Source organism: Saccopteryx bilineata, chromosome 3, assembly GCF_036850765.1.
Source record: "Saccopteryx bilineata isolate mSacBil1 chromosome 3, mSacBil1_pri_phased_curated, whole genome shotgun sequence".
In the NCBI taxonomy this organism is placed as follows: Eukaryota; Metazoa; Chordata; class Mammalia; order Chiroptera; family Emballonuridae; genus Saccopteryx; species Saccopteryx bilineata.
In genome coordinates, this window is record NC_089492.1 from 41,702,015 (window position 1) to 41,714,015 (window position 12,001).

A 12,001-nucleotide genomic window follows, 5' to 3' on the forward strand; every position below is an offset into this window, starting at 1 on the left:
GTTAGCAATATTATCACCAACTTTCTCTACCTTTCTACTCTTGATAAAATAATAAAATTATCAAGCCAACCAATTTTACTGTTGCCAATTTCTCTGCCAACTACTAAATTTAGCGTGGACACAAAAAGAAATACTGTTGGTATATAGGTTTAAATTCTGCTTCGACTGCTGAAATTTGGTATATAAGATTCATGGCTATAAAAACTTTCTCAAATACAAAATAATTTTTAAGAAATTTATTTTGATTTGATATTCAAAGAATGTCATTTATAATAACTCATGTAGAAATGTACCTCTAAAAAGTTTAAAATACCCAACACCAATACTATAAAGTCTTGACATAAGATACTTAAAAAGTTTCATAAATTTAAAATAATTTAGCTTTTAAAGACTTTAAAACTACTATCAACTAAACACAATTTTATATATTTTCATCTATAAATGTACAGCAATCTAATACATGTGATTATGTAGATAATCGCTACTACACTGTTCCAAAAAAAAAAAAAATGCTACAATATGTATTTGAGAACCAAATTACCCAATCCAAGAGAAAGGGGATTGCAACTCAAGTACTGCAACCCTTCAAGAATCAAAAGGTATTCAATTTAATACTACCAACTTCTAAGAACTTCAGCATAAAGATGATAAAGATATATAAGCAAATGACTTTATATAACCTATGGCCATTTTATGCACTTGACCGAAAAGCCTAAGTTCCTGTTCTCAATATTTTTCCTTAGCATCTACAAAATACTTCTCCCTTTACAACAATGGTTACTAACTTGGACAAAGCATTCAGGTTCCAGTACAGTTCAAGTAAACTTCATTCCAAAGAAACGGCATGAAAAATTGGCACCAAATTATTTCAGGTTTATATACAAGTAAGATTTACAAAGGCTTTAAAAACTGCAGAAAAATAATCTGGAAGAAAATATATCTTAAATTTTATATGCATGTAAACTTCATGGAAAGGAGCAAATTTGTGTTCATTACTCTTCCTCAAGGCACCACGGAGGCACTCACAACGGTTGAATGAGACAAAAAGTGCATATTTCCATTACCTTAGTAAGAGAGGGAAAACTCTTAAGTCACAATACGCACATAACAGAAGGTAAATTGTGAAGTATTTTTTATTGTAAAAAAAAAAAAAAAGTCAAGAGGTTGACAATGCAAATGTTACCGCAGAACATTTCCCCTTGGTTCCTGAATCTGTTAGGCTTCTCTGTACCAGTAAGTCTCCATTAGCACTTCTCAGGTTTATGGTCCTTTTCAGATATACTGATTATATGATGTATTGCTTGGAAACAAAAGCCCATTTGATATTAAAACAAACAATCTTGTTCCATTCTTTCACATTTCCTACAGGGAGATCTACATATCTCAAATGCTTTCAAATTTAACAGCAAAGTTAAGTGCCTTAATCAAACCAAAGAATCCTCCATCATAAGTTATTGAATCAAACTTCTCATAATACATGTAATATACCCAGATTTAAAGGTTTAAAAACAAAAAAATTAGAAATTAATACAATCTTTAGACTAATTTTTCATATTTGAAAGACTGTAGTTATTTGCAGGATACAAATGGAGAAAATAGTGCAAGATGCATCAAATTTTATACGATAAATATACTTTCAACCTAAAGGCTGCCTTAAAGCAGTGTATAAAACTATTTCTCAAAATCTAGACTGACTTTGTAAAATTCACAATTTAGAAAGATCAATTGCTACTCTAGTTCCATACATTGCAAAATGATTCCAGAAACAGATTGAACATACAACTTTTATAAAAATAGAATATTGTTTGGGACTTTACAAAACTTTATAAAATATAACACTATATTTATAAATTCAAGATAGTTTCACACTGAAATAGATAATACTTTCATAGAAGTTTAGTCAAATTTAACTGGTCTTGATCATTCTTACACATTAGTTCTTCCAAATCTTAGCCTAAGTAGATCTGTGCTCTATCATAGGATTTAAATATATTTCAAGGATTTTATAAGATTTTTCATTCTTGCCTGACCAGGTAGTGGGGCAATGCGTAGAGCATCAACCTGGGATGCTGAGGACCCAGGTTCAAAACCCCAACGTTGCCGGCTTGAGTGCGGGCTCATAGGCATGACCCCATGATCACGGGCTTGAGCCCAAAGGTCAATGGCTAGAAGCCCAAGGTAAGCAAGGGGTCACTGGCTCAGCTAGAGCCCCCGGGTCAAGGCACATATGAGAAAGCAATCAATGAACAACTAAGGTGCCACAACCATGAACTAATGCTGCTTACCTGTTTGTCCCTGTCTTTCTCTCTCTCTCTCTCTCACTTAAAAAAAAAGATTTTTCATTCTAGAAATAATGTTAAAGCAGATGAATTCATACCTATAATGTCTTACTAAAAATAAAAACTAATGCAATATGACAATTCTGTATTGACTAAATTTCAAACTAAATTCCCAAGAATGACCTCTTACTAATTTGAAATTCATATTTGCCAATTTTAATTTGATATCTATAAAACATAAAAATATAATCATAACTATTTTATGGAAAAATATTTATTCCTATAGAATGAAAAACCTCTAAATTTAGTTATTTATAGCTGTCAGATGACAAACATTTTCTAACTATACCCATTCATAAACATTCCTTTTATCACCTCAAAGAGCACCAGTACATTTTTAAAACAAACTAAAAAGTGAGAAGATAGGGGTTTCTTTCATATAACAGTGCTATTACAATGATAAGGCACCACTTGGTATATGAAAAAGCAAAAGTATTTCCAAATCATGTATTTTTGCTACTGGTGTCTTAACCATTAGATAGACTAGTTAGAAAAAAGCTTATAATATTATTAACTAACCACATTATACTCCTTTATCCATTACCTTGCTTTTAGTTTTTCCATATAACAGAACATATAATAAGCAACAACGTAGTACATGACCTGTTAAATAAACACCTTTTCCCAATCTTCCAAGAAAACAATCCAAAATTAAACAAGAATAAGAAACCAAAATTTATCTGCTGTATTTGTAATAGGCTATCCTGGTAGAAGAGTAGAAAGTGGGGGTGGAGGGGGGGGTTCTAGGAGGGTTGAAGGGAATGACAACAGGACATATTTTCTATAGAATATATTAAGGCACATAGGTTAAAAGTTTCTCAGGCAAATTCATGGCTAGAGCAAAACTGAGAGAGAGCTCAGAATTTTACACTCCCTCCAAAGCTGACTTCTCAGATAGTCATACCCAATTAAGTAACTCAGACTATGTCCTTAGTCACTGCTATCATCATCGTCGTCATCATCAGATACATCGTTTAAAGGAGACTTCAATGACTGACTGTAAGAGTCCGATCTAGTAGGCTGGCACGCAGCCATGTCCCCAGTAGAAAGCAGGTCGTAGCAGAAGTCACAAATCCTCACAGGCTTAGAAGACTGACTGGGAAGAAGAAACCTCTTTTCAGAGCAGGGCCCACAGACAACAAAACCACATTTGCGGCAATGGTGACGTCGATTAACAGGTGTGAATTTTGCTTTCTGACATCGCATACATACAGTTGCCTCAGAGTCAGGAACCCAAACAGCAGCATGTTCATTACTGGGTGTCTTCCCACTTTTGGAGAGTAAATCAGTAACACATTTATTTATGTGATTCATCCATTCCGATTTCTCAGTGGCAGTGGCAGCATAAACTGCAAATGATTTAGTTGGTGTCTTGATAAGCCATCCATTCCTCAAATCTCCCTCATCTTTGATGGAATCAATAGTGACATTTTCCAGGGGAATAATATGTTGTTTGTTATATTTCTTCTTCTGGATGACAATATTGCCGTATACAAGAATATCATTAAATAAGAAAAACTGTCTTGCTTTGGGCTTTTTTCTGCACAACTTAGTCAATACACCTTCTCCAATAAGAACCCGTCCAGGTATAGTTAAGGGTTGACCAGCTGCTCCAAAACAGTTTTCCACTATATTTATACGTCTTGTATTTGCTTCACTGTTTGCCAAGCGATCCACCATCTTTTGCTAATAGCCTTTAAAAAAAGAAAATAAGAAATTAGCACACAGAAATTGTAAAGTCATGTAAGAATATAACCTAAATTTAGTCTAACAAATCATTACTTTTACCCAAAAGGCAAAATGTTCCAAAATTATTTCCCTCTAAGATAACCAAAAGGGCTAACATCTCTCAATTTATAATAACCAAAAACACTTATTAATCATCTATACATAGCACCATTCCAGTTAGGCAGGTAATTTCTAAAAGTACAAACTTCTTATAGACTTAAAGGAACACCAATCCGACAATGACTATAAGTCATCTCTGCAAAATAATAAACCCAGTTTCAGGAAATTTAATCTCAAGAGAGGTTCTGAATAAGAGGACCAAATATTATATAAACAAAAAGAAATGACTGATTTTTTCAGTAAAAAATTACCATTGAGCTAAGGCCTTAATCCTCTCAGATGAATTAACAGAACTATTTCCCAGCAAGTCTTCTTGCCTTCGGTCTTGCCTCAAAATCAATCTTCAGGTAATGATCTCTCAAATACAAATATGACCATGAAAGTATTCAAAATTACTTCCCTTAACCTATAAAATGTAGAATCTTTAGCACAGCACTTAAATCATTATCTGATTCTTACTTACCTTATTTCCCCATGTATAAGATGCACCCCTTTTCAAAAAATTTGGGGTCTAAAGACTGGGTGCGTCTTATACAGTGGTTGTGGCATTTCAAATGCCATAGATAGAACTGAGGATGAGTCAATATATAAAGACAGTGGTTCGACATCAGAGACAGATGAGGACAAGTTAATGGATGGGAGTTTTGACAGTGATGAAGAGTTGTATGAATTTTATGATGAATAAAACTTGAGTTCAATACCTTTATGTAATACTTTTTTTTTTTTAATTTCGGGCCCCAAAATTAAGGTGCATCTTATACATGGGGAAATACAGTATCTCTCAGACTCATCATAGTCACCTTCACCTCAAACTTCACGTTCCAGGAATACCCTACCTACTTGTAGTCCATTTCATCCATTCACGTCTTCTCTCATATTGTATCCTTTACTACTTACTACCCCACAGCTAACTCTAAGTCATTCTTCAATACTCAGTTATTTTATCAAATCTACACAAGAAGCCCCTCCTTGAACTCTTAAGACTAAACACCTTCCTCTGTACTCTTTATGTTCTTTGTACCTTCCAGCTGTCTCCTCCGCAGACTACAGTGGAACCTAAATGGCAGAAACCTCTGATAGCCAACTTTGAAACTGACAGACTGGCACAGCAGACCCATATTAAATCTAATCTTAAACCATCATAGATATAATAATCTATAGCTCCAATGTTTATATTGATACTTCACTCAAATCCTAGAGTTGTGTCCTATTTCACAACTACTAACCTAATCTACCACACTGTAATCAAGCATATTAAAGAGAAGAGGTGCATTTAAAGTTTAAAGGCTAAAAACATAGTCTAAGTTCCAGTATTCAACTCACAAACTGACAATGCTATAATCCTTCCTGGTATCCACTGTAAAGGATATAATTCTGATTATCCGGAATTCTGTCTCATCCCCAAATCTGGGTCTTTATAAAATGCTATTGCCCTCCACAAGGGTGGGTTACGCCCTAAAAGTTGTTCCTAAGAATTAATATCCTAATGCATGGCTCCAAATTGTGATACAACCTCTTTTTAATTAAGGCAAATCTGCCAGTCAATTAAAGGTCTACTATCCTATGCATAAGAGCATCACAGAAGAGGAAATAAAAACTGCTAATAAAACATGAAAAAAGCTCAATCTCAATCATAATTAAAGAAATTATATTAAAATATTAGGTCATTTTTTCACTTATCAGATCAAGAAGTTTTTGAATTTCTGAAAATGCAATACTACTGAGGAGATAGGGAAACAGGCACCCTCATAAACTAGAAAATGTATACCCACTAATCAGGTGTTAATCAAAAGAAACTTCACTCAAGTGCATAACATTTTATACAAGGATATTCAGCACAGTACTGTTTTAACAATACTACCAAAAAAATAAAAATCAAGAGCTCCAAATGTCCATCAAGAGGAATTAAATAATTTATATGATACATCCTTTATAAACTGTTAGATATCTGTTAAGAATGAGATCTAAATATAGTGATATGGGAAAATGCTCAAGATATTTATTCAGGTGGGGAGAGAATTTAACATCATATTCTCTTTTTTGTTTCAAAATCTATATCAAATCTAAGATGCTGTGAATTTTAAGACACATTTGCATTTTATGTGCCACTAAGAAAGAAAAATGCTTCCAATTCAATCATGGCATAACGCTGATTATATGGCATCCCAATTACAGACATAAAATATAGTAAAACAATGTTCATCTTTGGACACAATATATGGTGTAAATGCATATAATCATAGACACATAAATACATAAGCACACACAGAAAATAAAATTAGAAAACTGTAAAACAATATCAACAATGGTTATTTACCACTGGGAAGTACAACTGAGGATAATTTTTCATACTTTACATTATATTCAAACATTCAGAAAAAATATAAGAAATGACACAGGTAAAGTCCCTGCTCTTCAAGGCTTACATCAGGGATCCCCAAACTGCGGCCCCCTGAAGCCATTTATCCGGCCCCCGCCGCACTTCCAGAAGGGGCACCTCTTTCATTGGTGGTCAGTGAGAAAAGCATAGTTCCCACTGAAATACTGGTCAGTTTGTTAATTTAAATTTACTTGTTCTTTATTTCAAATACTGTATTTGTTCTCGTTTTGTTTTTTTACTTTAAAATAAGATATGTGCAGTGTGCATAGGGATTTGTTCATAGTTTTTTTATAGTCCGGCCCTCCAACAGTCTGAGGGACAGTGAACTGGCCCCCTGTGTAAAAAGTTTGGGGACCCCTGGCTTACATCCTACTTAGAGAGAGGGAAAATAAAATAAAATTAAGAACCAAGTAGTAATTAATGTTGTGATTAAAAAAAAATAAACTGAAAGCTACCCAGATTGGATAGTCAGGAAAGACCTTTCTAAAAAATTTTTTTAATTATTAATTTTTAGAGAGAGAAGGGAAGGGGGAGAGAGAGAGAGAGAGAGAGAGAGAGAAACATTGGTCTGCTGTTCCACTTATTTATTCATTCATTGTTTGATTTTTGTATGTGCCCTGACCAGGGATCAAACCCACAATCTTGGCATGTTGGGATGATGCTCTAACCGACAGACCTACCGTGCCAGAGCCAGGGAAGGCTGATAAGGAAGAACTAGGTATGTAGGATGAGGGGTGAGGACAAGGAGAATATTCCAGGCAAAAGGAGTAACTTTAAAGGCCCAAAAGCAGAAAAGAGCTTGGTTGGCACTTCTAGAAAACTGAAAGTACCTATTTATTCCCATCACAATCAAATGCTAATTCTACTCATTTGAACATAAGAGATATTAATCAATTCATATGCAATGTAAACAGGTTTCCTATTATTATTATTCCTAGAATTAAAACTATCACAAATCTGTGCAGTACTTTTTATATTTATTACCTTCTGATTTTAACTGTCTCAAATTCTTGAGAACTAGAGAAATTTTTATTATCTTCCAAACAAGTATCTAATAATATTAACTGAAGTGTGAGCTGAACAAAGAACTAAGACACCAACAGAGAGTCAATGGTGTAAAGGGCAAAGCAGCCTGGAATTTATTCACCGGGAGCTGAGGCAAGCAACTGAGTCTTTCGCATTCATTATCATATTTCCCACTCAGGTTAACCTTAGTATAATTATGTTCTATTTGCTCCATTTTATAGATGAGTAAACAGAAACAAAGGAGTTAAGTACCCTGCCCAAAGCTGTCACAGAACTGGGGCTCAATCTGATTCCTCTGTGCTGTTAACAGTATATTACTGTACGCTAATTACTTCTTAAGGCTCCACTGAGATTACAAAGAACTAAGAAAGCTACTGCTAACCTCTGGACCTTCACTGCAAACCCCAAAAATACTGAAGATAGATAAGAGAATGCTATCTTGAACAAATAATCTGAAAGACTGGGTCATCATGATTTATTTTGCAAGTCTCCTGATACTGTTTCATTATACACATTTTGCAGTTTTATTAAGCCTACATCTCTCTTCGTTAGTCCTTCTCCCATTTAAGAATGATGAAACATAAGAGAAATCTGGGGTATTATTAATTGGTATTTGGCTGGAACCAACAGCTTTCAAAGTTTGACAATAACCTACATAAGAAGTACGTTTTATACTGTAAGGCTGTAAGGTTGGGGGTGAGTAGGGCAGTGAGGGAGGGAGGGAGGGACAGAAAGAGGGAGGGAGGGAGGGAAGGAGGAAAGGGTGAATGGAAAAGGCGCAAATCAAAGTACATTTTTAGCTGAATTACTACTCAATACCCCAAGGCAAGGTTCTTTGGTAAACTGGATTAGAGCACTATCCTTTGAGCAGGGCCTCAGTCTTCTCTCAAAACCCAAATCCAAATTTACCACCACAACACTGAGGTGCCTCAAACAACAGGAATTCTTAAAGCCTTTTTGAGTGCTAGAATACAAGATTACTAGGCCCAGGCAAGGATTTAAATCCTTTGCATATTTTACTCACTGAGGGACAAGACAGAGGAAGCGGAAGACTACAAAATGTGGTCCAATAGGAGCCATCTACCTATTCTGAGGAAGGACTACCAGTAAACATAGGAAGAGCTAGAAAGAAAGCTTCCCCTTCGGTTGGCAGAGATGACTTCTTTAGGACGGATTCCAAGAAGTAAAATTACTGGGTCAAAAGGCATGAATGTTTAAGGCTTTTGCTACCTTTTACAAAATTTCCATTCTGAAAAGTAACACCAATGTACCAAGCAGCACAATGACTGCATCCATCCCATTTTGTCTCACAGAAAATATTTTTCTTTAAAAATTTCATCAGCCAGGATTTTAAAAGTCGTATCTCATTTTATTCATTTCATTCACTTTTATTTTGTTCATTCAACATTTATTGAACATTTTCCAGATGCCAGATATCATTTTTTTCCTCTCAGAGCTTAGAGTCCAGTGAAGAAGAAAGTAAAGCAAGTAAACAAATTGGTAATTCTGAAAGGTAAGTGCAAAGAAGAAAATCACAGGGTGCCAAGATACAGCAAGAAACTCATTTATTGAATATAGTAAGTCCCTACCTAAGGTCATTAAGTTTTGTGACTGTAAGCAAAAAAATACATCAAAACCAATTTTACCATAAGCTAATTGATATAAACGAGTTGAATTCCTCCAGCATCTTATCAACCTTACAAATTACATAGCTATGTAGTGAAGTCAGCCACTTCCTAATATGTTAATAACTATTTGTATTTCTAGATCATATATAAATATATATTTAGGGGCTATCAATATTAATGATTATTTTACGCACAAAGGCTATTAACTCATTTATTTCTTTGCTTTTCTTCATATATTAATCTATCATTTTGTTTATGGTATTTGACACAGAGATAGCTTTCTTTCTTTCTAATTGATTTTTAGAGAGTAAAAGGATGGGAAAGAGGGAGAAACAGATTTGTTGTTCCCATTATTTATACATTCGTTGGTTGATTTCTTGTATGTGCCCTGACATGGAATCAAACTGGCAACCATGGCTTTCGTGACGACACTCTAACAAACTGAGCAACCCAGCCTTAGGAGCAGCTCCCTCCTAAATAATGGAAAATATCAGATACATTTATTACCTATCTTGTGATATAAATTTTATATTTCTTATATCCATCTGAAATTTACTCTCACGCTGATAAAAATTCCTTTTCTCATTACAAATGTTTGCATCCCAAAAGAGTGAACGAACTGCTCCAGAATCACCAAGTACTGTGTGACCTCGGGTTTCCTCGCTTGTAACAACTGGGAATAATAGCAGCTATGTCAGAAAAAAAAAGATTAAATGAAATAATGTATATAAATATTCAGCAAGAGGTCAACAAGTGGTACCTCTTATTAATGATATTAATAATCTAACTTATTGATATGACATTCTCTTTATCACGTTCAATTGTTACCTATTCTAACGTCTGCTCTAGGCTGTCTGCTCTAATATATATACTCAACTGCTTCATAATTCTTGGTCAGTCCCATACATCTGGCAGAACTAGTCTAGACTATATATACCCCATTACTTAACCTTTTTTTTTTCCATTACTTAACCTTTCAAAAACGTTTTACTTAAATCTCCTTTGTGTATTTGTCCAGATTAAGTCTACTAAAAACAGTGGTCCTCAACCTTAGCTGAACACAGGGACCACAGGGAAGCATTAGCCTTCAGGTACCAGGAAAAATAATCATCCAATTTACTACTCAAGTCCAAAATACCCTTTTTAATTTTAGTATTTTAAGCTATTTTATGACTAATTCATATAAATAAAAATAAAGGGATAGTAAAAAAAAATTACTTTGAGAAATCTAAATATAAAATTTCAACATAGCAAATTTCTTATTCCATGTTTCTCTGGTATTGAAGGTACATTTATCCAAAATAGCAGCATCCTTTGAATGCAACTAACTGCTCATAAGCTCTCACGTATTAATCTGTAATACAACTGACCCCTGAACAACACAAGGGTTGGGGCACCTACACCCGCCCCCCCCCCCGCAGTCAAAAATTTGTTTAACTTTTGACTCCCCAAAAGCTTAAGCTGTCACTCAGTATCTGTGGGGGACTGGTTCCAGCCCCAGCCACCCAACTCCCCTTCACATATGCCAAAATCAGTCCATGATCAATTCCCCTATATAAAATGTCCTATATTGATACATATGATAAGTTGGCCCTCTGTATTATCCGCAGACCCCCAACCTCAAATGAAAACAGTACAGGTATTTATTGAAAAAAATCTGCTTATATGCAGGAGACCCATGTGATTCAAACCCATATTGTTCAATGGTCAACTGTATTTTCATTCTTTTCTTTAGTAATACTGTTTATTAATTCTAAGTTTGAGAATGTGCATCTAAGAAAAATCTGAAGACTCCCAGTCTGAGATTTCACTTGTACTTAATAATGATTCATCATCATTAGTTTAAGTGTTGCTGTTTCTTTGCACTCATCTTTTGACTTGTCTCTTAGTTCTGAATGTCTACCTTTCCCAGTTTTCTTTCCCATTAAAGATGAAAAAAGAAAAATAAAAAAATTTAAATTTTCAAATATATTAAATGAAAGCTTAAACCAAACAAACAGAAAGACTAACAAGAATATCTTCAAACTGCTTTTGTAGCTTCTTCAAAGATGATGCAATACTTTGGGCAATGTAATAATTAAACTAAAAGATGGTACAATAATGAATTATTTCATCACAGCATCATCATCTAGGCAATTATACCACTCTTCCATTTTCTTCTTTTTGATTAAATAATTCCTAAGATAATGAAATAGCAAAATGCTTCAAGATATAAGAAAAACAAGATCCCATCTTAGATTTATACTTGACCAGTGAACCCATGTAATGGCAAGCTAGAATGAATTTTATTCTAGTCTTTAAAAATAACTACATTTCCTTTTTGTTTGTAAATATCTCTAAGAAATAATAAAAGTCACAAAATATCAATTACTGCAAATAATTAGATCTACTTAAAATAAAAACTCAAAAACCAAAATTGACAGCAATGCTCCCCCGGACACTCTGCTTTTATCCATTTTATTGGTCTGGGGTATGTGAAGCATGGTCTGGGCACTGGAATATTTAAAGGGCCTCGAGTAATTCTAATGTGCAGCAATGGTTTAGAACCATTTTTCAGTTACAATAAATAAATGAAAAAATAAACAGGCAAATCCATTGAAATTTTGATGGAACTTATATTACACCCATAAACTAATTTAGAATAAATTAACATCTACAGTTTTTAGTGTTCCCAGCCACGCTGACAGTGTCTCTTCCCAAGGTTTCAAATCTCCTTTTGTGACCCAGTAGTTTTGTAGGTTTCTTCTCACAAGATTATTACATTTCTTAGGAAAGTTCCC

General features: G+C 34.3%; 1 protein-coding gene across 2 annotated transcripts in view; it reads right to left on the minus strand.

Moving 5' to 3' along the window:
• Positions 1-1,358: 1,358 nt before the first annotated feature.
• The window catches only part of PLEKHF2 (pleckstrin homology and FYVE domain containing 2), a 30,787-nt gene continuing 20,144 nt past the window's right edge, over positions 1,359-12,001 (minus strand). For both annotated transcript variants that reach the window (XM_066266015.1, XM_066266016.1), the window contains one exon: positions 1,359-4,033. In XM_066266015.1, coding sequence (XP_066122112.1) covers positions 3,270-4,019 — 750 coding nt within the window. In that variant the 5' untranslated portion in view covers positions 4,020-4,033 and the 3' untranslated portion in view covers positions 1,359-3,269. The remainder of the gene's footprint in view (positions 4,034-12,001) is intronic.